Source organism: Ochotona princeps, chromosome 15 (assembly GCF_030435755.1).
Source record: "Ochotona princeps isolate mOchPri1 chromosome 15, mOchPri1.hap1, whole genome shotgun sequence".
NCBI classification, from domain to species: domain Eukaryota; kingdom Metazoa; phylum Chordata; class Mammalia; order Lagomorpha; family Ochotonidae; genus Ochotona; species Ochotona princeps.
This window is the reverse complement of record NC_080846.1, coordinates 45,897,522-45,922,352: the sequence shown is the minus strand read 5'-3', so window position 1 is coordinate 45,922,352 and position 24,831 is coordinate 45,897,522. Positions and strand designations below refer to the sequence as shown.

Below are 24,831 nucleotides of genomic sequence, written 5' to 3'. Positions count from 1 at the left end.
CTGAACAAAAAAAAAAGCTTTAGTGGCAATAATTTATGCAGCCTGTGGCATTATTAACTCATATAACTACTACTGGTTCTATGGCTTTCTTACGGTTAAAAAAATGAAAAGCTTCCCTTCAAGTAAGATTAGTATACACACTTAGTAGGCAGGGCAATAATACTCAACAAAGAAACATGTAATAAATTAAAATCATAACACAATTCACATGATATTCACTTTGCAGTCTCATGTAACATTCATCCCATCATTAAGGTATGTCTTCTAAGTGCTATTAATTAAGGCAGGCTAGAAGGCTGGCAATGGGGTTGCAAGCCAGGGCGGGAAGCGGCATCACTGTCTCTCCGTGTAGGAAGGGTATCAGCGTGCTCTTGATGCACCCCAAAGATGGTGACATGCTTGCAGAACACATGCAGCTGTCGTGACAAGCAGTCTAAATATTTTCTACAAAATATCTGATCCAGAATTCACAACCATCAAAACCCAACAATTACAAATCCTATGCCAAAGGGGGAGGGGGAACTTCTAAGAAAACAACATGGCTCCAAAAGGAACTGTTTCATTAAAACACACCTGTAAGCCTAACAAATGTTAATTGCACAAATCAGTCACGCACAAAAACTCTGAATAAAATCTCAAATCTTGGACTCCGAAAACTTCACAGACCACGTGACTGACCCTTCAGATTCAGAGGCTTAGCGCTGCCAGCGACCACCCCGCCCCTTTCGGCCCACCCAGCCCCCATCAGGCACTGCTCCCTTCACCTGAGACCCACTGCAGAAGCAACTGCAGAGCTAGGAGCAGCTCAAGTGCAGCATATTCACCTCAGCTTGGCTTAGATGACTGCTACTCCAAATCTTTAAAAATACAATTGTATAACTGTGGTTCTTTAAGAGGGTACAAAAAATGTCACCAGGGAAAGCTATGCAGAGGAAACGGATGGCTTTCCACAAAGCACAGGTTTCAGGTATAGACTAGGAGCCTGGATAAAGACGTGGGTATCAGGGCACTAAAGAATTTAAGAAAGTCTCAGGGGCAGCCTTCAGGAATGACAGGGGCCCTCTGTATTAAAAAAAAAAAAAATGTGCATTTAGCCTTTCCAGCCCTAATATAGTCTGACTGTAACTGAATCCTTCTCTACGAGTTCAGAATCTTGGCATGGCTCACAAGTTCCCAGCAGAGAAGTCAGACGGAGAGCGCGAATGGTATAGCATGGACCGTGGATTGAATGATTTCAACGTCAGGACACCTTAGGAGTTTATTTTGTTTTGTTTTGTTTTTAACTAAGTCCCTTATATAAGTTCATGGTCTGGTCATGTGATTCCTTTTCATCAAACAAGGTCACTGCCAATATAATCTAAGTTAGATTCAGGGTCCAAGCTGGCCGAAAAGTAAAATACGCAATAGTCCAACACCTGAGAACCCAGATGGATGGTTCTAAGAGAAAGACGGGGTAGCCATGTTCCGCAGCACTGGGCAGCCCCCTGGGACACCTAACCTCCTCATCAGGGCACATGGGCCCAAGTCCCGGCTACCTGCGCTTTGCTGTAGTTCAGTGCCAATGTACCTCCTGGGAGGCAGCAGTTGATGGCGCAGTCACTTGGGTCACTGACACCACATAAGCAACATGGACTGAATTCTGGGATACTGCTTTGGTCTGCCCAGTCCTAGCTGCTACGAGCATCTGATGAGTAAATATGCCAACAGAAGACCTCTCTCCATCTCTCAACCATTCTCTCTGCCTTTCAAACACATGGAAAATATTTTTTAAGACATCAGGGTATGTGTCAAAATAATCAATGAAAAGGAAATAGAATAAGTTGTTTGCAAGGTCAAATATATTTTGACAATTTATCAAAATCCATTTAATCTTTGCAGCTTAATATATTTTCACCAAATTCCAAACTGTCAAAATTTCAGGGTTTTTGCACCTGTTTTTTTCTCAATTGGAACATCCTTCTTTCAAACTTCTAGATGGTTAACCTACTCAGGTCTCTGCCCCATATTGTCAGGTCGTATTCCTCAGGCCTTCTCTGACCATCGCCAGCCCAGCCCCCACTCTCCGAATCAGCTTCTTGCTTTTCCTCCTTCCCCATAGCACCACCACCATCTGACACTCTTCACTTCTCATGTATCTATTATTTCCCTGCAGCAGAAGTAGGCTTGAAAACAGGGGTTTTTGTCTGCTGCCCACTCCTATGTCCCTAGCACTTGGAACAATGCCTGGCACATGGTGGTTATTCAGTAAATTTTAGATGAATACACAAAAACTGGGGCAGTAGCTAGAGAAACGAAATATGTGTATCTTTGACAACGCAGCAATCCCACTCCTGGGCAGAGATCCCAGAAAAGTCTCACATAGGTCTATAAAAGGACACGTGCAAGGGCATTCACTCAAGAATTATTTGGTGAAATTAGAGGGGTGTATGAAAGTCTGGCATACAATTCGGTAGGCAGAGTTAACAAATTAGATTCACATACAGGAACCTGGCTAGAGTCTGAAAACACAGGACTGAATGAAAATAAATTGAGGAAGCAGGATATAATCTAGAATGTGATACCCCCCCAAAAAAAGACTATTAAACATAAGGAATTCACTTGATCTTTTCTTCTTTATAAGAAAGTGCCTATGTGTGTCTGTGTGTAGGGACACAATTTTAAGAGGACTGAAGAGACAAAGATCACCTGTCAAGCAAAGCCTAACCACAGGGCCCCACCCTTGGCAATATCCCTGCCCTTCTGTCACTGCCAAGACATGAGAGCAATTCAGGGGGACAGGGGACAGTGGAGACACAAGAATGACAGATAACACTTGAGGATGACCAGGCATAAGACACTAGGCATCACTGGACCAGTAAATCCCAGCAGTTAACCTCCTCGCTGGCAGCACACAAGAGCCACTTCAAACAAAATATGATCTGAGGTATGCGAAGAAGCAAAAGATTAGAAGATATATTTCCAGCTGCATGAATCAGGGAAAATGCCATATATTTTCTTTAAGTCCTTTGGTCTTTTGCACATCAAATACACTGTGATGGTTTTCTGTTTACGAATATATTACCTACAGCACACAAACAGCAGAGGACTAAGTAAAATTATCCTTGTAGGTATATTTGACATACCTCTCCAAATTAAAAAAAAAAAAAACCCTAAAGACTCATTCAATTCATTACCAAAACTGAAAAATAAAGTTTCAGGTTACAAAATCAACATACCAGTGGCATCTTTATACTCCAATAACAAACTTGTTAAAAAATTATATGAGCAATCCCATTCGAAACAGCTTTCCTGGGGGCTGGCATGATGGCACAATAGGCCAATACTCTGCCTTCAAGTGCTGGGATCCCATATGGGCACCAATTTGTGTCCCAGCTGCTCCCAGGCTTCTGGCCTTGGAAAGCAGTAGAGGATGGCCCAGAGCCTTGGGACTCTGCCACATGGGAGACCTGGAAGAGACTCCCGGCTTGAGTCTGAGCAGTGTGAACCATTTGCAGAGTGAACCAATGGACAGATCTCTCTCACACTCCTGCTCAGAGTCTCCCAGCTTTCAAACAACTGAATCAATCTTTTATTAAACACGAGGGTGTGTATTTGGCATGTGGTTAAGCTTTGGTTCAGCACATTCAGGTACCACACTGGATTACAGGGGCTCAGGTGCCGGCTCCAGGTCCTTACTCCAGTTTCCTGCTAATCTGGGCTGCTGAAAGCAGTGGTGATGGCTCAAGAAGTCAGATTCTTACCATCCACACAGCACTCCTAAAATGAATTTCCTACTCCAAGCTTTGGCCTCCAACTGCTTCGGGAATTTGGTGAATATAAAAAGCATGTTTCTCTCTGTGTCTCTCTCTCTGCCATGTGTCTCTTTCTTCTCAAATAAATGAACAAAAATATTCACTAACCATCAAGAAAATGCACATCCAATCCACAATGAAACATCATGTCATTCCGGTTAGAATGTCCACTACCAGAAAAATAAAAAGTAACAAATGCAGGCAGAGACATGGAGAAAAGGAGACCCTTGAACACTGTTAGTGGAAATGCAACTTCGTACAGCCATTAAAGAGAACATGCAGAGCCCTCAAAAAACACAAATACATCAACCATATTCCCCGGATGTCCCAAGTCTGGAGATCTAGCCAAAAGAGATTAAAACAGCCTGTTTAACAGAGATCAACACTCTCATGTTCTCTACGGAATACTCCCAGCAGCCAAGCTATGGAATCAACCTAAGTCCCATCAACAGATGAATGGATAAAGAAAATGTGGCATAAACAAAAGGCAACAGCATTCAGTCACAAAAAACGGAATGACATTCTGACACTTGCAGCAACATGGATTGCCAAGTGTAGGTCATCAGGTTAACTGAAGTAAGTCAGATCCAGAAAACAAACAGCACAGATCCCCTCTCCTATGCGGAAGGTTTTTTATGTGTTCCTTTTAAAGATTTATTTATTTTACTTGAAAGTCAGAATTACAGGGGCTGGGAGAGAGATCTTCTATCTGCTGGTTTACTGCCCATAATGATGGCAATGGCCTGAGCTGGGCCAGTCCGAAGCTGGGAGTCGGGAGCTTTCCTATGCAAATGCATGCAAGCATTTGATCTGAGAAGAGTGATTGCTACAGTCTGGGAGGGGTGCGAAAGGGGAGGTCATGGTGTTGACTCAGAGGTGTGAGGCAGTCAGAGCGTAGTAACAAGTCCTAGTGCTGCCCAGCACAGCGAGGTGACTCGAGTCCACACTAGTGGATCCTACCTGGCGTAAAGAACTGGGAAGACAAGAGCTGAACAACTTCAAACACAAAACATAGAAACAGAAAGGTTGTTGATTTGATCACTTTATGGTGAGCATATGTATTGAAACATTGGCCCTTTACCCCGTAACAATGTACGAGCACTGTCTGTTCACACACACAAAAATGTTTAAATATGCAGCGGGTATTTGGCTGAGAGGCTAAGATGCTAGTGAAGACACTGGTATCCCATATTGGAGCATCTTGGTTTTTCCTACCTGGCCTGGCTCCTGGCATCAGATCCCTGTTAATGCAGACCCTGGGAAGCAGCGGGTTCCTGTGTCCCACAAGCGAAACTGGGACAGAGCTCTCTCTGGGCACCCAGCTACTGCTTCAAGCCAGCCCAGGTGGTTGGGGAAATCTGGGCAGTGCACCAGTGGGGAGCAGCTTTCCCTTGCTTTCTCCATATCCATCATCTCTGTCTCTGTGTGCCTCTCAAGTAAAGATTTAAATACAAAAAAAAATACATAACTAGAAATTAGTTGTCCTCTTCTTTAAGATTTATTTTATTTTGGGCATAGAGTGATGGCTCAGTGACTAAATCCCCACCTTGCATGCACTGGAATCCTATATGGGTACCAGTTCATGTCCCAGCTGCTCCACTTCCCATCCAGCTCCTTGCTTGGGGCCTGGGAAAGCAGCAGAGGATGGCCCAAAGCCTTGCGACTCTGCACCCACATGGGAGACTCAGACACAAAGCAGAGCCCATATGGGATCCCAGCATTTGCAAGGTGAGGATTTAGCCACTGAACTATCATATAAGGCCTCTTCTCCCTCCCCCATCTCTAAAGCAATGCATAACTGTAGTCAATTTTGTAAAAGCTGACATTTTAGGTGAAAATAAATCTTTTGGAATGCTTGTATATGCAATGCAGTTTCAAAATACTAAATACAAAATTAAAAGAAAAAACGTATCCCAACAAACAGGGCAACGTTGTAACTTTAGAACACAGCAACATTTTTAGTCTTGAGGTGTGTGCGCGCGCGTGTGTGTGTGTGTGTGTGTCAGTGGGGATATGTACATTCTCAGAGCAACTCTTACAAAATTAAGTAGAAGCAGAAAGTTGCCATGTAGGGGTTGGTGCAGTAGCATAGTATGCTAATCTTCTACCATCCCACAGAGGTGCCAATTCTAGTCTGGGCTACTCCACTTCCTGTATTGGCATAGGAAAGCAGTGGAGGAAGGCCCAAGGCTTTGGGCATCTGCATCCTTGTGGGAGACCAGGAAGAAGCTCCTGGCCTCCCAACCTCAGACCTGTCCAGCCCTAGCCATTCAGCCATTTGGTAAGTGAACCAACAGATGGAAGATGTGTCTCTCCCTTTTCTCTCTGCGTGTATAACTTTGACTTTCAAGTAAAATAAATTTTATTCAAAAAAAGTTTCTATGTAAGAAAGCCAAATCCATCGGCTAGAATATTTAGATAAGACCAATCAATGAACGATACGTGCAGTCTAACCTAGAGTAGTTTTTTGATTGTGCTCCACTTACGTTTCACAGCTCCCAATATGAACTGTAAGCCCTGCTGCCTGTACACCCCAAACTGATTAAACCCACAGACCCTGACCCTTCCATTAATGGAAAACCCAAAGACACACATCAAGTTCCTGCTTTACAACAATAGACTAAAATGTAACCAAGGCATTAACAACCCTCACAATCACCTATGATGAAACACATACACGTGTGAGCTCACAGTCTAAGTGACACAGGTAACAAGGCACCAGGCCGGGGTGTACCGTTGAAGACGATCCAGCAGAGGTGCTCCTGCGGCAGCGCCACCTGCATGACGAGCCTCAGGGAGGACAGGATCTGCAGACATTGGCTCACCGACTCCTTGTTCTGCAGTTTCACATCGCTGTCACACACCAGCTGGTAGCTACAAATGTTTTTGCCATTTAAAGCATGAAACTGAAACACACGGGAAAACAGAGAGAGGAATGTAAATAAAGCTTATGGCACTTAGACCAGAAGCTCTCAAGACATAAAACACTAAAAGGGAGACAACTCTGCTTAATTAACCTAATTGATTGGTGCAAGGGGAAAAAATAAAATATGTACATATAAATAAAATATCTATAATATATAAATAAAATATATAACATATATTAATAATATAAACAAATATAGAAATAAATATATGAATATATAATATATAATAAATATATAAATATATAAGTAAAATATATAAAAAATATAATAAAATAGATAATATTATTATATATTATATTTGTTATAAATATTTTATATTTATATTTATATTTATATTGTATGTTGTATATTATATAAATATATATAAATATGTAATAAAATAAAAATATAAGAATATATAAATATATAAATAAAACATATATAAAAATAAAAATATATATAAATAAAATATATATATATATATGTTAGCTTTCTTTGAAACAGCTTCTTAGTCGAGATAGGCTTTTGTGAGTCTAAAGAAATGCAAAAGCAGAAGACAAATGTTCAAAAATCTCTATCACCAGGCATACAGGACTGATTTAATTTCATAAACCCAGTGGCACTGAAGCTACTTACAGATTCAGATATAAAGATGTTTCTCAGCTTGCAATAGGAGTTAACATCTCCATAAACCCATCCCAAGCTGAAAATACCAGGAATCAAAAAATGCATCAGATATGCCTAATCTGCAGAATACCAGCTTAGCAAGCTGCACCCAGAGGTGTGCCTGTTGTTCATCCTTGCTATCACAGAACTGACCAGGACCTCAGACCTCCTGCCACCCACGAGATGACTGTGTCATTGGCTAGCTCAGGAAAGAGTCAAAATTCAGTAGGCTATCATTCTGCACTGCCCAGCATTCTCGCTCCTGTATGTATGGTCCAGCCAAACTGAACCACTAAATAGTTCTCCACTTTCCTGCTCATCTAAAGCTATTTCCAAGGTTTTGAGTAGTCACCAAGTATGGAATAACAGTTCCAGGCTCAGAATGACCAGGGGTTACACACCAATCCTACCCATTACTTTAAATAGGCCTCTGCATCTATAAAAGAGGCCTAACAGTGCTCACCTTCCAAGATTCTCATGAGCCTTCAAGATGATGGCTTACAGAGCACATCTAGAAGAGCACAACCAAGTAGTTACTGCTCAACCAATGAGTCAATCAGTAAAATCTAATACTGCTGTTGGAAAAAATGCAAAATAATTGTATCAAAACATCTATGGAGCCACTGCCTTGTACCAAAACTGTGATCGGCTTTATTTTTCACTTCTCTATCACAGAGAGTTATTATAAAGAGCAATGCTTTTCAAAGCACTTTGTAAACTAAAAGCTCACTATAAATACTAGATATCTAATAACCATAACACTATCCGTAAAGCATCTTTACAGGATTTAGCAACTTTGTCTTCACACCCAGCACCAGAAGCACTTATTAAGAAACAGATGTGTACAGAGCTACATGCTAAGCCAAGTAAGTAAGAGACATCTAGAGACTTTGGACAGTGGAATGCACGGCACAGGTGGTCCCAAGTGGCAGCTACCTGAGCTGCTCCCTTCATCTTACCGTAAGTCCAGCAGTTGCATCTCCAAAGCCTTTTGGAAAAAAGGAAGCTTTGAATTCATTCACATCAGCCTTGTTCTCGTCAAAATCCATGCTGAACTGCTGAAGATATCTCCCGTAGCACTGTAGAAGGGCCAGTTTGTACTCCTAAAAAGCAAAGATACAAAGAAAGAAAAGTTTCAAAATACCGTTTTGCCTCCCAGTAAGCAGTATTCATATTGCTCTTCACAGAATAAATGTTTATGAATACACTTTGTTACTCCTTTTTTAACATGCACATTTTGTAATGGATACCGTGCTAGGGAATTTATGTGCATCATTGCATTTAATTCTCTTTACAACAAGCTTGCCTTTAATGGAACCAACATAAGACAAGAATATCCGCCGCTGCAGTATAAGGGGTAATATTTGAGTTTTTAGGACACAGGTCACAAAATATAGCATCACCAGACCATGTTAGCTTACCTGAACAGATTAAACTAGGGAGGGGGCCAGAGAGACAGAGGGACAAAGACAGAGTTGCACTTTGGCGTAGGACCAAGTCTAAGGGCAGTGAAGAAGGTGGGTGGAGTCCAGATAAGTCTGAGCAGCAGCATGGGTATCTGGGTCCCCCAGCCACAGCCACATGGCTGGGGGTACCCATGCCATCCCAGACTTCCTGCGGGGAATGCTAGCTCCCCATCCAACACTGCTAGGCACAGGGAAGGCCCTGGGTTTGTGGGTGGCCAGAGCGCCAACTGGCACTGGGCTCTGCCTGCTGGCTGCCTAGCATCGAGCTCTGGAGTCTTGGGGGTATGAAATTACTGCCTAGGGACATCCATGGATGAGGCCACGGTACATATAGGCGAGGAATGAATCCTGAGGGACACCCAACGACAGGGCCACTGTACTTACAGGTAAACAAGAGGACTGAGACATGGTGGTTTGGAGGGGAGAGACCTGAAGATATTTTTGGGTCAGACCGATGCACCAGCCCACATAGAAGTCCCGGGTTGGGATTGTAAGCATGGAACATGGCTGACCACCACACGCCAGCGCACAGGTAAGCTATGACTGGGAGCCTGTCTGGCAGGGCTAGATCCCAGTATCTGACAATGAGTGTCAGAACAGGGGATGGGTCACATTAGACTGGGCCATGACACCAATCAGCACACAAGAGAATCAGGGCCAGAGAAGGATTCTGTGGGGTATATGTGGGCTCAATCCTATGAAACTACACGTCCCCCTGGTTATCCTGAGTTGGAATGGCGATGGGTTGAGGTAGGCATGACCATGGAACTCACCAATGCTCACCCATAATCGGGCTGGGAACAAGCGGGGCAGGTCCAGGGTGCAGTACCCACATGAGAACCCTAAAACAGGGTGTGGGATGGGCTGGGCCGCACAAGCTCATACAAAGGCCAGGACTGATGGGGCAGGCCATGTTGGGTATGTGTGAGATCTGGATCTGGGACTGATCCAAGCACGGAAACCTGGGAAACTCCCCTCAGGGATCATAGCTCCTGCTGATGAGCACGTGTCCAGGCCTGAGTGTTAGGCAGGTTGGGTAGAGTAGCTCCATAAATCGGCAAGTGTGACTTGGTTTTGGAAGGGGGCAGACCAGGAAGGGTTGAGCAAACCACAGCCCACTGCAAGGGCAGAAAACAGGATAGAAAACAGGATAGAGTACAGGTCAGGCTGGGCTAGGCTTCCACACTTACTGGTTTACATGAGTCAGGGATATGAGCAGACTGAATAGGACCAGGTAGCAACACCCACCAGCGAGAACTGGGACTTGAGGCTGGCTGGTCCAGGCCAGGCTACAGCATCCAAAGGCAAAGGCCAAGACAGCGGAGGGACTATACCAAATTTGGACAGATCAACCATTGGCACGCACGAGATCAATGGTTGAAATCAGGCCTGGCTGGGGAGCTAAAGGGACACCCTGGCTCGACTGTGGGTCAAACTGGTGAGAGTGGGGGCCAGCGTGGGGACTGCAGTCTGGTCAGGATATGGATCTAGTCTCCCTCTGCACCAGTGTGGACTGGGTCTGGGGAATGCAAGACTGGGCTGACCTCCAGTACCCATTGGAGTTCATGAGAACCAGGATGGGGTATAGGATGCGCTGAGCTGTCTTCTGTCCCTGCTGAGCCATGTGTGAGCTATGTCTGGGTATGGACCAGGCTAGGCTGGGCTGTAGCACCCAACAGCAAGAACTGGAATGGGTGAAGGCTGGTCAGGAAAGGCCACTGTTCCTGCTGGGACAGGAGGTAAACTAAGTAGGCTAACCCATGGACTCAACAGTGTGCACGAGATTTGGTATTGGGAGAGGTTCTGATGGAGGAATTTGGCAACTCCTCTATTGGGACACAATCCCTGCAGGTGAGCACAAGAACCAAGAAAGGGAGCAGCCTAGACCAGACAATGTTACGGCACCTATGGGCTTACCTTTGGCTCAGGTCTGGGGCAAGCCAGACTGGACCAGTTCATATCACCCACGGGCAAATCCGGGAGCCAGAATAGTATATGGGTCCTGCCGGGTTGGGCTGCAATACTAGCCAGTTCACACTTGGGCCAGGACTGGGGGCTGGCTGGGCTGGGCTGGGCCAGAATACAGCACCTACTGACAAATGCCGAGGTGAGGCGGGCCATACATACCAGAGTGGACTGCAGCACCCAACCAGCACACGTGAGACCTGGGGGAGAGTGGGTGAACCCAGTAGGGGGGCTGCAGAGATATCCCCTGCTGGACCACTATTCCCACTGGTGAACCTAACTGTGATCAGGGGCAGACCAGGCTGGGCAGGACTATAACACCTGTTGGCCTGCATGTAAGCTGGATCGGAGATAAGCCAGGCTGGCGAACTGTACCTACTGGTACATGCATAAGCTAGAGGAGGTAAAGGATGGTTCGGCTTTGCTGCAGCATCAACTAACAGATTCTGGCACAGGGGAAAACTCTGTCTAGCTAAACTGCAGTACCACCTGGAAAGTGCAAGATCCGGGAGTAGGAGTGGACCCAGTAGAGAAATAGTGGGCATCTCCCTCTTGGGTTGCCACTCTATCTGGTGAGCATGACAACCAGGACGGGGACAAGCATGGTAAGATAAAAAGTAACTGGCACCTGCTGGCACAATTGTGGGCTGAATAGTGGGGTCTCATTGGTTTGAAGTAGGCTTCAATGCCCATTGACATGTATGAGAGCTGAATAGGATATGGGACAGACTGGATCAGTCTGCTGTACATACTGGCAAGCACGGAATCCAGGGCAGGAGGTGGACCTGGTGGAGGTTATTGCATATCACTCCAACTAGGCTACAACTCCCACTGGTTTGCATTGGGGTGCCAAGTGTGCAGTGGGCAGGACTGGGCTGGACTGCAACATACATTAGTTTGCGTAGAAGACAGGGCTGGAGACAACTGACCCAACTATTGCTACTAACAGTGTGCGTGAAGGCCAATTTGGGTGACAGATTGTGCCAGACCCTTTATTGGCATTCACACACAAGAATCAGGTCTGGGATTATCTCAGAAGAGGTTTCTTTGGGAATCCCCCCAACTGGACCACTGGAATCATAACTCCAACCACGGAGGAAATTGCAGGTTCCATGGTCTGACCATGGAATGCATGTGTCAGAGCTGGGCCTCCTAGGTGTTTTAGACAGAGCAGTGCACAGCATATCCAGGTGCACATGGAGGATATGGCAGTACACTGGAGCCTGCAGAGGACACCTGGTACCATAACAGAGGATGAAGGACAGAACAAATCAATCAACTACCCCAGTCAAGTGTTGGCAGTGAAGACCTGGGCAAACGGAGACTCAAAGGCAGACTATGTCAGCCGGTGGAGTCTTGAGAGATTTCATCGTGACTGGGGTGGCAAGATTGGTACCAATACAGAACTGCTGAACTATCAAAACCACTTGAGCAGGACCCTCGGAGTATGTCTCACATCGGGGATTCTGAGATGGTTGGGAGGCTGGGTGTGGCTTCTCTCCTTATCTCTTCCCTCCCCCGATTCAGGAAGGAAAAAAGAGAATGTCAAAACAATGCTCTTACCCCCTTTCCTTAAGCCCTTGACCCTTCGCACCCTGATCAAATATGCAAAAAGTATCAAAAATAAAATTTATACAGTAAAAAACGAAAGGGCAATGGAGAAACCACACAAACAAACAAACAAAAAGGCAAAGGAGAAAAAAAGGAAAAGAAAAACACATCTGGCAGTTAAGTGAGCTAGCCCATCCTCTCTCTCCCTCTCTCCCTCTCTTTTTCTCCCTCCCTCTGTCTCGCTCTCCTCTTTCTCTCTCGCTTACTCGCTATGCTTCTGTCTCTCTCTACTCTCTCTCCCTCTTTTTGTCTCTCTCCCTCTCTCTCCTCTCTCTCTTCCTCTCCTTTCTCTCTCTCTCTCTCTTCCTCTCACTCCTCTCTTTCACTCCTCTCTCTCTCCTCTCTCTCTCATTTGTCAGTAGTTTGAAGTTGCCATCAGATCAATTCATTAAAATGCAAGCCATGGGGTTCTTATTAACCCAAATTCATGCTTATATTCTCATTACCGGGTCCATTTCGTCATTCGCATCACCCACAGAGTACTGACCCGGGGAGCTGCAAGCAGTGCCCTACACAGGAGTCAGTTGCCAACCTTCACCGGCATCCTCTCCTGCAACTGTGTCTCCTTCAAAGCAAGTGCTGTGGGTGTGAACTGCCTGCTCGGATGCCAGGCCCCCTGGGACACATCCACAGGCAAGCTGTCTTGTTTACATTTCTGCTGATGAGTGAGTTTTCCACAAAAGAATCCTAGTAACTAGAATAGAAATAAGAGATAAGCTAGAAACCAAAATAAAATCTCAATTCATGTTTAGGGTAGATAAATACCTCTTACGCCTTTTGTCCTTTGATTGATTTTAATATTCTAGCTAGACCTTTCTATCTGAAACATTTTGAATTCTTGGCAATCACTCATCGTCAATTTGTTTCACCAACTTGTAAAACCTTCCTTCCTCTTCCCTCTGCCAATATCCGCTCTGCCCAGCTAGACAGTCGTCACAGGAGCCCAGCATGTTACCAGCTCCTTCTCTGAGAAGCCAAGAGCTAGCGAGGGGACTGCCTACTATTTACTGTCAACACAAGCTGGATGTCCCCTGGCTTGTTCTTGTGGTTTTTGAAGTGCTATCTTTTCAAGTTCATCAGGTTCATGTCCGTTTACCTGCAGCTAAGGTTATTCTCTAGTTTTGAGTAGAAGAAAAGTAGTCCTCATAATGAAAGTTTCTCCACATCTTACCCTCTGTTTGATAAATTTGCCTCCCACACTAAAAGGGTTTGAGTCCAGAAAATCAGTGTGGCAGAAGCTGAGAAACTGAAGATTCAGAAAATACTGAATACTACCCATGTCTGGCCTGAAATCCCATGGGATAAAGTAATTCTTTGTTCACAATTTAGGTAACAGAATAATTTGCATTATGCCAGAGCTGAATGGGAAAAGTCATGACGGTGTGGCCTTATCAAGCCAAGTACACTGATCCATGGCATTCCAAGTCCAACAGGCAATCGTATGGAACTAGCCCAAATTCAGCTTTAAATTCAATACTGAACAAGAAATGTGGCAATGTATGGGAAACCTATGTAACAACACACATTGAAACATTAAGAAGTTAAAGTTCATTAAAACAGGGCACTGGGAATTGGGCAACACTGTGGCAAGGCCTAGAGCCATGAAGGTTTTTTTTCCCCTCCTGGGCAAGGCCACCCATGTGAAAAACAACAGGAAGTAGTGTCTGGGCTCCTTTGTGTAAGGTAGGAACATGATGACTCAGCACTTCCTGTTATGTGCTTACCACACCCTCTGTCGTGCACAGGAGGCACGGACACATACACACACACACAGAGCCAGCAGCCTGGCCATTCAGGATTCTTCACTACTGCACAACCTCAACCACAAGGTCATAAAACAAAACACCCTTCTGGTCATCGTGTCTCATTACAATTTTTATGTACTCACTTTTTAAAAGTCAAAACATGCAAGAATGATAGCAGGACAAATCATCATCATAATTAGCCAGATGAGCTTTGTTTCGGTACTCAGGATTCCAAAGGCACTTACTTTCATTAGAAAAAGGCTATCTCCGACCTTCAGGAGCTTTTCGTTGTAGTAGTCAGCTGGCAGCCTGGGGGCGTATTTGGTCCAGATATTAAACAAAGAGGTGGCACTGTAAAAAATCATAAAAAACAAAATGACATCTTTAAAGTCAGCAGGAAGCCTCGATTAATTAGCAAGCAATTCTTAAAAACTTAGCTGATGCTAAGTCTTCTCAAAGTGCCTTAAAGTTAATGTCTCGTGATTAATAATAAATGAAATTACAGTCAAAACGATTGCTTCCTATATGCCAAATACTGATTGAAGCCCTTTGCATGCATTTGAAAAACACCCTTTTGGAGCAGCTTATGCCCAAAGCAAGACTGAACAGGAGGAAGATAGATCTCCCACACAGCCGTTGCCTCCACATATGCATAGCATCCCCCCTCACCCCATCCCCTATATCGATGGACTCACCCTTATCAATTGCTCTCTGAAGTCTACACTGGAGTTCACTCTTGTACATTCTATGCATTTGGACAAGCGTGCAATAACGTGTGACCACTACTAGAATAGCAGAGAATGGTTTCATTCCCTAACAATCCTCTATGCCCCACCTAGTCATGCCCTACTTCTCCCTCCATCCTCATTAATCACTAGTCTTTTTAGCATCGCCACAGTTCTGCTCTTTCCAGAAGGTAGAATTCATACTGCTCTTACTGAAGCCTTTCACATGGTAATCTCAATCTGCAATTTTCCTCCATGTCTTTTTATGGATTAACCACTCACTAATTTTTAGCACTGGACAATACTCCACTGTCTGAATATGACTCACTTTATTTTTACCTGCTGAATGACACATCTTGGTTATTGACCAGTTTTGGCAATTATGAATAAAACAGTTGTAAACAGTCACATGCAAGTTACTATGTAGACATAAGTTTTTAACTTCCTCTGAGTAAATACTAACCAGCTAAACTGCTGGATAACACAGTATGTTTAGTTTTGTAAGAAATCACTAAACAGGGGCCCAGCATGGTAGCCTAGTGGCTAAGATCCTAACCTTATACATCATGATACCATATGGGAGCCAGTTCATGTCCAACAGGCCAGGCAGCTCCACTCCCCATCCAGCTCCCTGCCTGTGGCCTGGGAAACCAGTCGAGGACGGCCCAAAGCCTGGGGACCTTGCATCCATGTGGGAGACCCAGAAGAAGCTCCTGGCTTCAGATCACAGGTCAGTTCTGGCCATTGTAGCCACTTTGGGGGTGAATGAGCAGATGGAAGATCTTCCTGTCTTTCCTCCTCTCTGTATGTCTGACTTTCCAATAAAAATAAATACATCTTTTTAAAAAAGAAACCACTAAATGGTTTTCAAACAGTGGCTATAATATTTCATATTCCAATCATCAGTGAATCGGAGTTCCCATTGATCCACACCTTGTTGGCACTGAGTGTGGTCATTATGGACATAGGGTCTTTCCAATTGGTATATAGGGTGTATCAATGTTGCTAAATTTGTATCTCCCTAACGATATACGATGTGGAGCATCTCCTCATATGCTTCCCATCTGTGTATCTTCTTTGAGAAGGTGTGTGTTAAGGTCTTTGTACCATTTTTAATGTCAGGTTGTTTGTTTTCTTATTGTTGGGTCTTAAGAGTTCTTCACATATTTTGAATATATCCTTTATCAGATAGGTCTTTTGCAAAATGTTTTCCCAGTTTCTGGTTTATCTTCTCATTTTTATGACAGTTTCTCTTATAGAGCAGAAACATTTCTTTTTAATTAAGTCCAGCTTCTTAATTCATTCTTTCATGGATTTTTTTCTTCTATGTTATATCTAGAAAGTCATCACCAGAGCTAAGGCCATCCAGATTTTCTCCTATGCGATTTTCTAGAAATTTTGTTGCACCGCCTTTACAGAAATGACCTATTTTGAGTTCATTTTAGTTTGTGTCTATATGTATATTCAGTGGTTCCAGCACCATTTATCACATGTATTTCATCCACTGTATTATTTTTTTTCATCTACCAAAGATCAGCTATCTATATTCATATGAATCTATATCAAAATTATATGATGCGTTTCACTGATCTATTTGTCTATACCTTGACCAATATTGCATTTTCTTGATTACTATAACTTCACAGTAAGCCTCAAGATTCAGAATGTCGGTCCTCCAACTCTATTCTTCTCCTTCAATACTTGCATTGTGACAGCCCTTCTGCATCTTTTGCCTTCATGCATAATTTATCACTTTTTCACATTTCACTGTGACAGTAACCCAAGAAAGGAAATACCAACATACCAAAAATATAGTGAATAAAGAAGAACCTCACTGCATTCATGCTGTTAACATTTTACTACTGTGCTTTCCACTCCTCTGGAATACAAATGCCACAAGATAAGGACCTTGGTTATATGACTCGTTGCCTAGCTCCATAGGTAATGTATGTCTAGTTCATGTAGCATTTTTAGAAAGGAAAAAAGAAAGAAAGAAAGAAAGAAAGAAAGAAAGAAAGAAAGAAAGAAAGAAAGAAAGAAAGAAAGAAAGAAAGAAAGGAAGGAAGGAAGGAAGGAAGGAAGGAAGAAAAGAAGAAAACATTCCTTGTTCTTATTTTAATCTTTCCTACAAAGGGCTTCAGGGCTCAAACACAGTTAATCCATTTAGGAGTTTTGATTCCTTCTACCAGGTAAAAGAAAAACAAAGGATACCATGTTCCCAAAATGCTTTCTGATCAGAGTTGGAAAGAGTACTAGATCACTGTTCTTACTAGACAGATAGATAGACAGACAGACAGGTATATTTAAGAGCCAGAGAACGCACGCTTCCATCCACTGGTTTATTCTCCAGTGAGAACAGCTGGCAAGGGCTGGACTGGGTACTGGAGCCAGGAGCCAGGAATGCAATCCAGGTTTCCCATGTGGGTGGCAGGAGCCCAGTTCTTTGCACCATCACTGCTGTCTTTCAGGGTCTGCACTGGTGAGAAGCTAGATTCCAAGTCAGGAACTGAACCTAGCCATTCCATAGCAGGGTGCGGTTGTCAATGAGTAAGCTAAACACTCCCAGATCATCGCTGATTTTATTCATTTATTTAACCACTCATTTCCTCTCTCCTAAAATTTATCTAATGCTTCCAGGGAAGTCCAAATTTCTCTTCACCACGGTCCAATTCCCTCTCATGTATTTCTAGATCAAGACAGCGATACGGATTGAACGTTTGCATCCTCCTATCACCATTCTTAGGTTGAAGCCCTAACCTCCAGGGTGTCTGTATTTGGAGAAGAGGCCTCTAAGACAGCAGCAAAGGCTAAATGAAGTCAGGAGAGTGGGATGGACCTGGGTGATGGGATGACCACCTGTCCAGAGAGGAGAGCGCTTGCTTTCTCTCTCCTCACTCACTCAGAGCAAAGGCCATGTGAGGACAGAGCAGCCTTCTGCAAGCCAGGAAAAGAGCATTCTCCAGAAGCTGACCTTAATAAACCTTGATCTGGGGCTTCCTGCCTTCAGAGCTGTGAGAAAATAAATTCCTTCTGTTTAAGCCCTTTATGGTATTGTGTGAGGTAGCCTAAACACACACACACAAACATCTCAACTTAAGGAGCAGAGATGGCTCTAATGCTTGTGATGCATGTGTTGGAATATTAATGAAACAACCTCAAAAAATATGTCATTTAATTAGCTTGGTTAATCAAATGATATTGAATGACAGGAGCAAGGCATCCCTGTCTTTGTGGACTGATAAATAATATTCTGGAGTAAAAAACATGTACACATATTAGATAATAAGTAAATGTCAAATAAATAATGTAGTAGTTATAAACCATAAAGATGTACAAAAAGGGCTTGTTTCGTCTTTTACCTTTTCCCTTTCATTGCTGACTCACACCATAAATATTAGAACAAATATAAAAAATTAAAGAAATTCCCCAAGTCTTGCTAGAATTCTTAAATAACACAGAAGAAATAGTTAATTCTTCCAAACATGACAAATGAGATAATGAGGGGACCAGCATGGTAGCATAGCAAGCTAATCTCCCATCTGCAGTGTCAACATCCCATATGCGCATGACCTGTTTGTACCTTGACTTTCTACTTCAATCCAGCTCCCTGCTTGTGGCCTGGGAAAACAATGGCGAATGGCTCAAGTCCTTGGTCCCCTGCACCCACATGGAAGGCCTGAAAGAAGCTCCTGACTCACAGCTTCAGAATGGCCTACCCTGCCATGTGACCTTTGGAAGCAGATGAAATATCCTTTTTGTTTCTCCTCTCTGTAAATCTCCCTTTCAAATAAAATCAAAACTTTTTTTAAAAAAATGAAGATTTGTCTCATGACTTTAAAAAAATTTAGATGAGACTAGGTTCGTTTCTCATAAAAGAAAAACACTCATTAAATTAATAAAGGTTATATAACAAAAAGCAAGGTTTTTAAGGAATCCTATTTAAAATACATTTAACATGCTTTCACATTAACATATTTTGGTTTACTGTTTGATTATAAGTAGCTGCTGGATATTTACAATGTTTCTAAATACACAATGCTGACTTGATAAGCAGACTATGTAAATCGTACATGCTTATACCAAAAGCATGCTTTTAAAAAATGCATCACACTCTTAATGGCGTTGCTAGTATGATATTAAGTTGTATTCGTAGATACTATGAATTGTTATGTACAGCTAAGCTCCTGAAATTCTAAGAAACATGTTTGATTTTTAAGAACAACCACTCATCAAATAGATTATAAAGGCAACTCTTGCCTCCTGGGTTCCCGACTGGTTACACTACCATTCCTGCTCCATTATTTATGATCACACAAAAAAAATTTAAGACAAAATCACATCAGGTTAATTCTTTTGCGTAAAACTACTGTGTGGCTTCCCACTGCATTTGTAATAAACGCCAACTTCTTCAAATGCCTTCCAAAGTCCTATCTAACCCTTTAATTTCCATTTGTCCCACTCAATCTGCATTCACCATGCTTCCTCAGAACGGGTTTCTGACCATTCCTCCAAAATCCTGACTCTTTCCTGCCAAGGACCTTCCTACACGCTTGTTCCTCCTGCCTATTCTGTTTGTGCCATCGACTCCCAGGCAACCTCCACACCACAGCTTAATGCTACCTTTCTAACCATTTAAAAGCAGGCCCTGCCCCTATGTCTGTCTGTTGAAAAGTATCATCTACTCTGACCACCTTACCAAAAATTGCAACCTCCTGGCTCCCACTCCATAATTCCTTTTCTTCTTTTTCTTCCTAGCATTTATCACTTTCTAGACTGCTATAAAATACACTCATGTAATATTTACTGTCTAGTCTCCCTCTGTAAGCTCTAAGACAACAAGGATTTTTGTTTGGTTCACTGCTGAATTCTCAGTGCCTAATAATGCCTGGTACACTGAAGTGCTTAATAACTACTTCTTTTTAAGATTTATTTGTTTTTATTGGGAAGGCAAATCAGATTTACATATAGGAAGAGAAACAGGCATAAAGATCTTCCATCCACCAGTTCACTCCCCAAATGGTCACAATGGCCAGAGCTGAGCCAATCCAGAGCCAGGAGCCAAGAGCTTCTTCTGGGTCTCCCAGGTGGGTACAGTGTCCCAAGGCTTTAGGCCATCTTCTGCTGCTCTCTGGCAGGGAGCCAGATATGAAGTGGAGCTGCTGGGACATGAACCGGTGCCCATATGGGATCCTGGTACTTACAAGGGCAGGATTAGCCTATTAAGTCATCATGCCATGCTCTTAGTGACTACCTCACAGTACTTGTTGTTCATGTATTGAGTTTACTGAAATCTATCTCCTTGTCTAGATGCAAGCTCCAGAAACAAATTTCCACATCTTTGTCCTACCACTACATAACCAGTGACTAGAAGACACTGAGCATTCAATCAAAATGGTTATATAAATCAATACATAAATTCCATGTGAGATTGAACTGTTAAGGTTCACCTCAATCCTTACTGTTCACGATACTCTCAACCACCTGATTAAATATGGCGGTACCCTCTTCCCCTTGGTTTCAGTTATTCAGGGTCAGCCCATAATCTGTCATCCAACCATTGATATCATTATGACTTGATGAAGCAGATAATTCTCCTTCTGCTCAGGTCAATATTAACATGAAAACTGAATGTGAAAACCGCTGATGCCAACATGAAGCCAGTCTTGTGGGATCCAGACAGAAGAGGTGGGTGGGCAAGCACTCTTCTGTGTTTACCTGAGACGGGAACTATCATAAGCACTTTCTAAAATCCCCCAGAGTTCCCCACACTTCAACAAGCCTTGCTTGCCTCAGATGACTTGCCAGGTCTGCATGTCCACCCATAACATTTCACAATAACGAAAATCTCTTCAAGACAGCAGAAGTTCAGATGAGACTTTTACCTAGCAACGCTGTCTCCACAAAGGGACCAATGACAGGACTGCTGTGACTTTCAGGGCCGGGACCCTTATTGCAAGAGAAGCTCCCAGGGACTCGCCCCGGGGTTCCTTTACAGGCTTCTCCCCTCAGCCTCTTCACATGCACCTGATTTGTCCTACCTGGTGCATCCCGGATTACAATCTCCTATCACTCATGAACACATACATGTAATTTTTTTTCTGAGAGCCTTGCCCTCTGTTATCTATTTCAGGATGACAGGAGATGAATACTACATCACAAGACCCATGTCATTCACCTCACTTCATCACCTAGTCACTGTATCATTCACATCTTCACAAGAAATCATTATTTCATATCATCGTTACATCCTCCACATCATCACAGAATAGTAAGATTTTCAGAGAGACTATATTCACATTATTTCTACATTATATTGTCATGACTGTTCTGTTTTATCAAGTTTAATCTCCATGTTTAATTCATAAGCTTTATCATAGATATGTACAAATGTGTCTGAAAAAGAAAACCAGGCTATCTGGAGAGTTCAGTACTATCTACAGTGTGAAGCATCCACTGGGGGGTCTTTGACCCTGCAAGCCAAGAGGGATTACTGTAGCGCACCAAAGGTTTGATCTCCTAGTACTTTAAGTTACTGAGAATACAAAGACAATAACCTTTGGATTCATCCAACACTAATTATTTCTGAGTGTTTGCCATGTTCCAATCCCCAAGCTACAGCAATGACAAGGAGTTGCACTATCCAAAAAAAATCACTAGACAGCTTAAATTCTAACGGAGAAGACAGAAAAAAAAATACAAGAAAACACATAGATAACACATGAACGAATACTTGAACCGGCAGTAGCGGCCACTCAATGGTGGTGACAGCTGAGCTGAGATCTATAAGGAGAGGAGGAATCCAGTACTGGAAAAAGCATGTCAGACTGAGGAGACAGCAGGTACAAAGGGCTTGGGGTGGCAGACTGCAGGATCTGTTTTATCAACAAAATCCTGAGAAAGAAAAGAGGCAGGAACGCAGATGAGAGAGCAAGGCAAGGTCGGACTCTCAGACCCTGATTCTCCGGGGGATTTCAAGAACTCATCTTCATTTTTATTTTGAAAGGCAATGTAATACAGTGGAAGAACATGAGCTAGGAACGGGTGACCGCTACGTGAAGGCTAGATTGGAGACGACGGCTACAAGGGGGAAAGAGGCAGTGTTGGTCTGGACTGGAATGCCGGTCGTGAAGATGGGGAAGCAGAAACACGGGAACTGTCAGCTCTAAGTGTAGGGGTGTGATGTGCTCTCCTTGGTCCATTCTGGGCTCTGTCGGAATCCTACTTGAACTTGCCACAGCTGATCCTTCCTTTCTCCCTAGAGCACTATCTCTGCTTCCAGCACACCAAGCACTCTGTGGGAGTACTCCTTAGTTTCTTCTTATCACGATGACAGGTCCTTGTTCAGGAAACACAGGGCTTGCACTCACCTCCTCTCCAGCTATACTCACTCTCTTAGCTTTCCATCATGTGTCACAAGTTAAATATCATTAAGATGCTGATAAGCCCCAAATATCTACCTCCTCTGACTTTCAGACTCACAGGTACTTACACAGTAGCTCTGCCTGGAAGTTGATTTATAGCTCAATATCTAGTTAAACTCTTCCTCACCCTTCCTACAATCACAATCCTATCCAAGATCCTTCCCACTTTCTTTCTCCCTGTGTAGTCTACTTTTGGCACAGAATTCCTCATCAATACTGTCATGTTTTTATTTTTCTCGTCATTTTCCCCAATTGTCTCTGACTATGCTCCCCAAAATGTAAGTTAAATTGGAAACACTCCTATCCTCCATCCTTACCCTCTTGTTCTATTTTTCTCTTTGCTTTTGTCTCCTTTGCTTATGTATTTGTTTTGAGACCATTTATACTCACAAAAATATATACTCCATGAAACCAGGGATTTTTTAATTTTTTTATTACCTTGAAGTTTTCCTAGTTCCCAAAACAGTATCTGATACATTGAACATGCTAAATAGTTTTTTCTAAATATTATTTGAAAAACATGTTTACAGACAGAGAAGGAGAAACAAAGAGATCCTTCATTGGCTGGTTCACTCCCCAAAATGGCCACAACAGTCAGAGCTGAGTCGATTTCGAAGCCAGGAGCCAGGAGCTTCTTCTGAGTCTCCCACATGGATGCAAAGGCAAAGGACTTGAATCATCCTTTACTACTTTCCCAGGCCATAAGCAGGGAGCTGGGTGGGAAGTGGAACAGCCACAAAACAAACTGACACTCACATGGGATGCTGGTGCCACCACTGAGGCTTAGCCTACAACATCATGGTGCAGGCCCTTAAATAATACTTAAATGCAGGAATAATAAATATTAGTTAAAACCATGTCTTCATTTTGAGCGAGTGAACAAGAAATTCTAAATCCAAATAATTCTCCATTCTGATATCCTCTGCCAATTGTCCACATAACTGTTTCGTCTGCAATTTATTTTACCAGGAAAGAAAGACGGTAAGATAAACTTTAGAGCCTTAAAAACGGGTTGCTTGCAATTCTCTGTAATAACAATAACAGAATGTCCCCAAACGCAAACGTGCAGAAGGAGGCAAAATCAGGAAGTCGCTGTAACCCGAACGCCATCAACACCAAGGCACATGTTCATGGTATCAGGAACCAAACTTCAGCGAGAGGCTGAGCTTCCGTTCCTCCACGTACCAAAAAACTGTACACGGACAAGGCAAGCTGAGAAACCCAAGTTGACCCGCACGGAGCAAGTAGGCAACGAGGCGACGCTTAGAAGAAATGGCGAGACGTTGGGTTGTTTTTATTTTGCCGCAGCAGAAGACCAGGATGAAACATTTCTCAGGACTTAAGGACTGTTCAACTCTCTCCACGGGGTAACTTTGTGCCCCGGCGCCCTCCGGCCAGGCCCTGGGGCCCTCCGCGGCCGTGCGCGTCCTCCTCAGGCCCTCCGGCGCCCCTCTCCGGCCGGCCGCCCCCAGCGCCCTGCCTCCGCTTACCCGCGCCGCTGGAATTCGTGCTTCAGTTCCTCCGTCGCCGCTAAAGCCTTCTTTTTCTTCATAAAACCTAAGAACTCCTGAATCTCCCTCTCGAAGGAGGCCAGGAGAGGGTTTTTGGCGTCCAGCGGCCCGTAAAACGAGGCCGGGGGCAACGAGTCCTCGGGACTGGCACCGCGCAGCAGCGGGCGCGGGGTGCTCGTCTTGGACTCCAGGGGCGACGTGGACACCGAGGTCGCCGACGGGGGAGGGGGTGGAAGTTCTGCCAGCGATATGCAAGGGAGAGGCTCCTCATAGCAAACAGAACTGGAGTAGAGGCCCGGCACCGACATACTGCCCCGACCCCAGCCGGCCCGGAGCGTGTGGACACGCGGTTGCCTGGCGACGGTGTCGCAGCAACCGAACATCCCGCGCGCTTCTCAGGGAAAAACAGCGGCCCCTAGAGGGCAGAGGAGCACAGAAGAAGGAAGCGCGCGCTCGGTGCCCCGGTTCTCCTCAGGCACCACTGAGGGAAACCAGACAAGGGTCTGAGAACCAGCCAGCGTCGGAGCTGAAACCTTAGGATCACAAATCCCAACCACTGAATAAGAAGGATGTTGGTGGTGACAATTCCAAGTGTAAGGCATTGTTCTTGTAATCTATCTCATGGAATCAGCATAACTTGCATGCTAATATTTATCATAATAACCACTCTCAATAATCTTTATTTTACAGTTTAGTAAATCAAAGATTGGGGAGATTAAGTCATTTGACCTAAGTCAGAATAAAACATGGAGTATCCGAGACTAAATAAATCCTGTGATTCCCCCCCCAAGCCTGTGCTAAAAATGAACAGAATGAATTGATTATTCCCCCAGAACGTAGCTCATTAGTTACATTAACAAGAGGGGGATATCTGGCAAGCGGTTTAAAATCAAAATCATGCGACCCCAATCTCTTCTTACTGGGACTCTGAGGGCTGTGACTGGGGAGTGATGTTTGTGACTCTAATGCGGATTGAGCTTGTTTGTTTGAATTTCAACCTTATCCTAAAATCCCATTATGATAT

At 43.8% G+C, this 24,831-nt stretch overlaps 1 protein-coding gene across 1 annotated transcript in view; it reads right to left on the bottom strand.

Moving 5' to 3' along the window:
* CFAP54 (cilia and flagella associated protein 54) overlaps positions 1 to 24,154 on the bottom strand; it is a 358,105-nt gene extending 333,951 nt beyond the window's left edge. The window contains exons 1-4 of the mRNA XM_058673646.1: positions 23,787 to 24,154; positions 14,396 to 14,501; positions 8,323 to 8,466; positions 6,526 to 6,697 (exon numbers count right to left, since the gene is read on the bottom strand). Of these exons, the coding sequence (XP_058529629.1) occupies positions 6,526 to 6,697; positions 8,323 to 8,466; positions 14,396 to 14,501; positions 23,787 to 24,115 (751 nt within the window). The 5' untranslated portion in view covers positions 24,116 to 24,154. The remainder of the gene's footprint in view (positions 1 to 6,525; positions 6,698 to 8,322; positions 8,467 to 14,395; positions 14,502 to 23,786) is intronic.
* Positions 24,155 to 24,831: the final 677 nt, after the last annotated feature.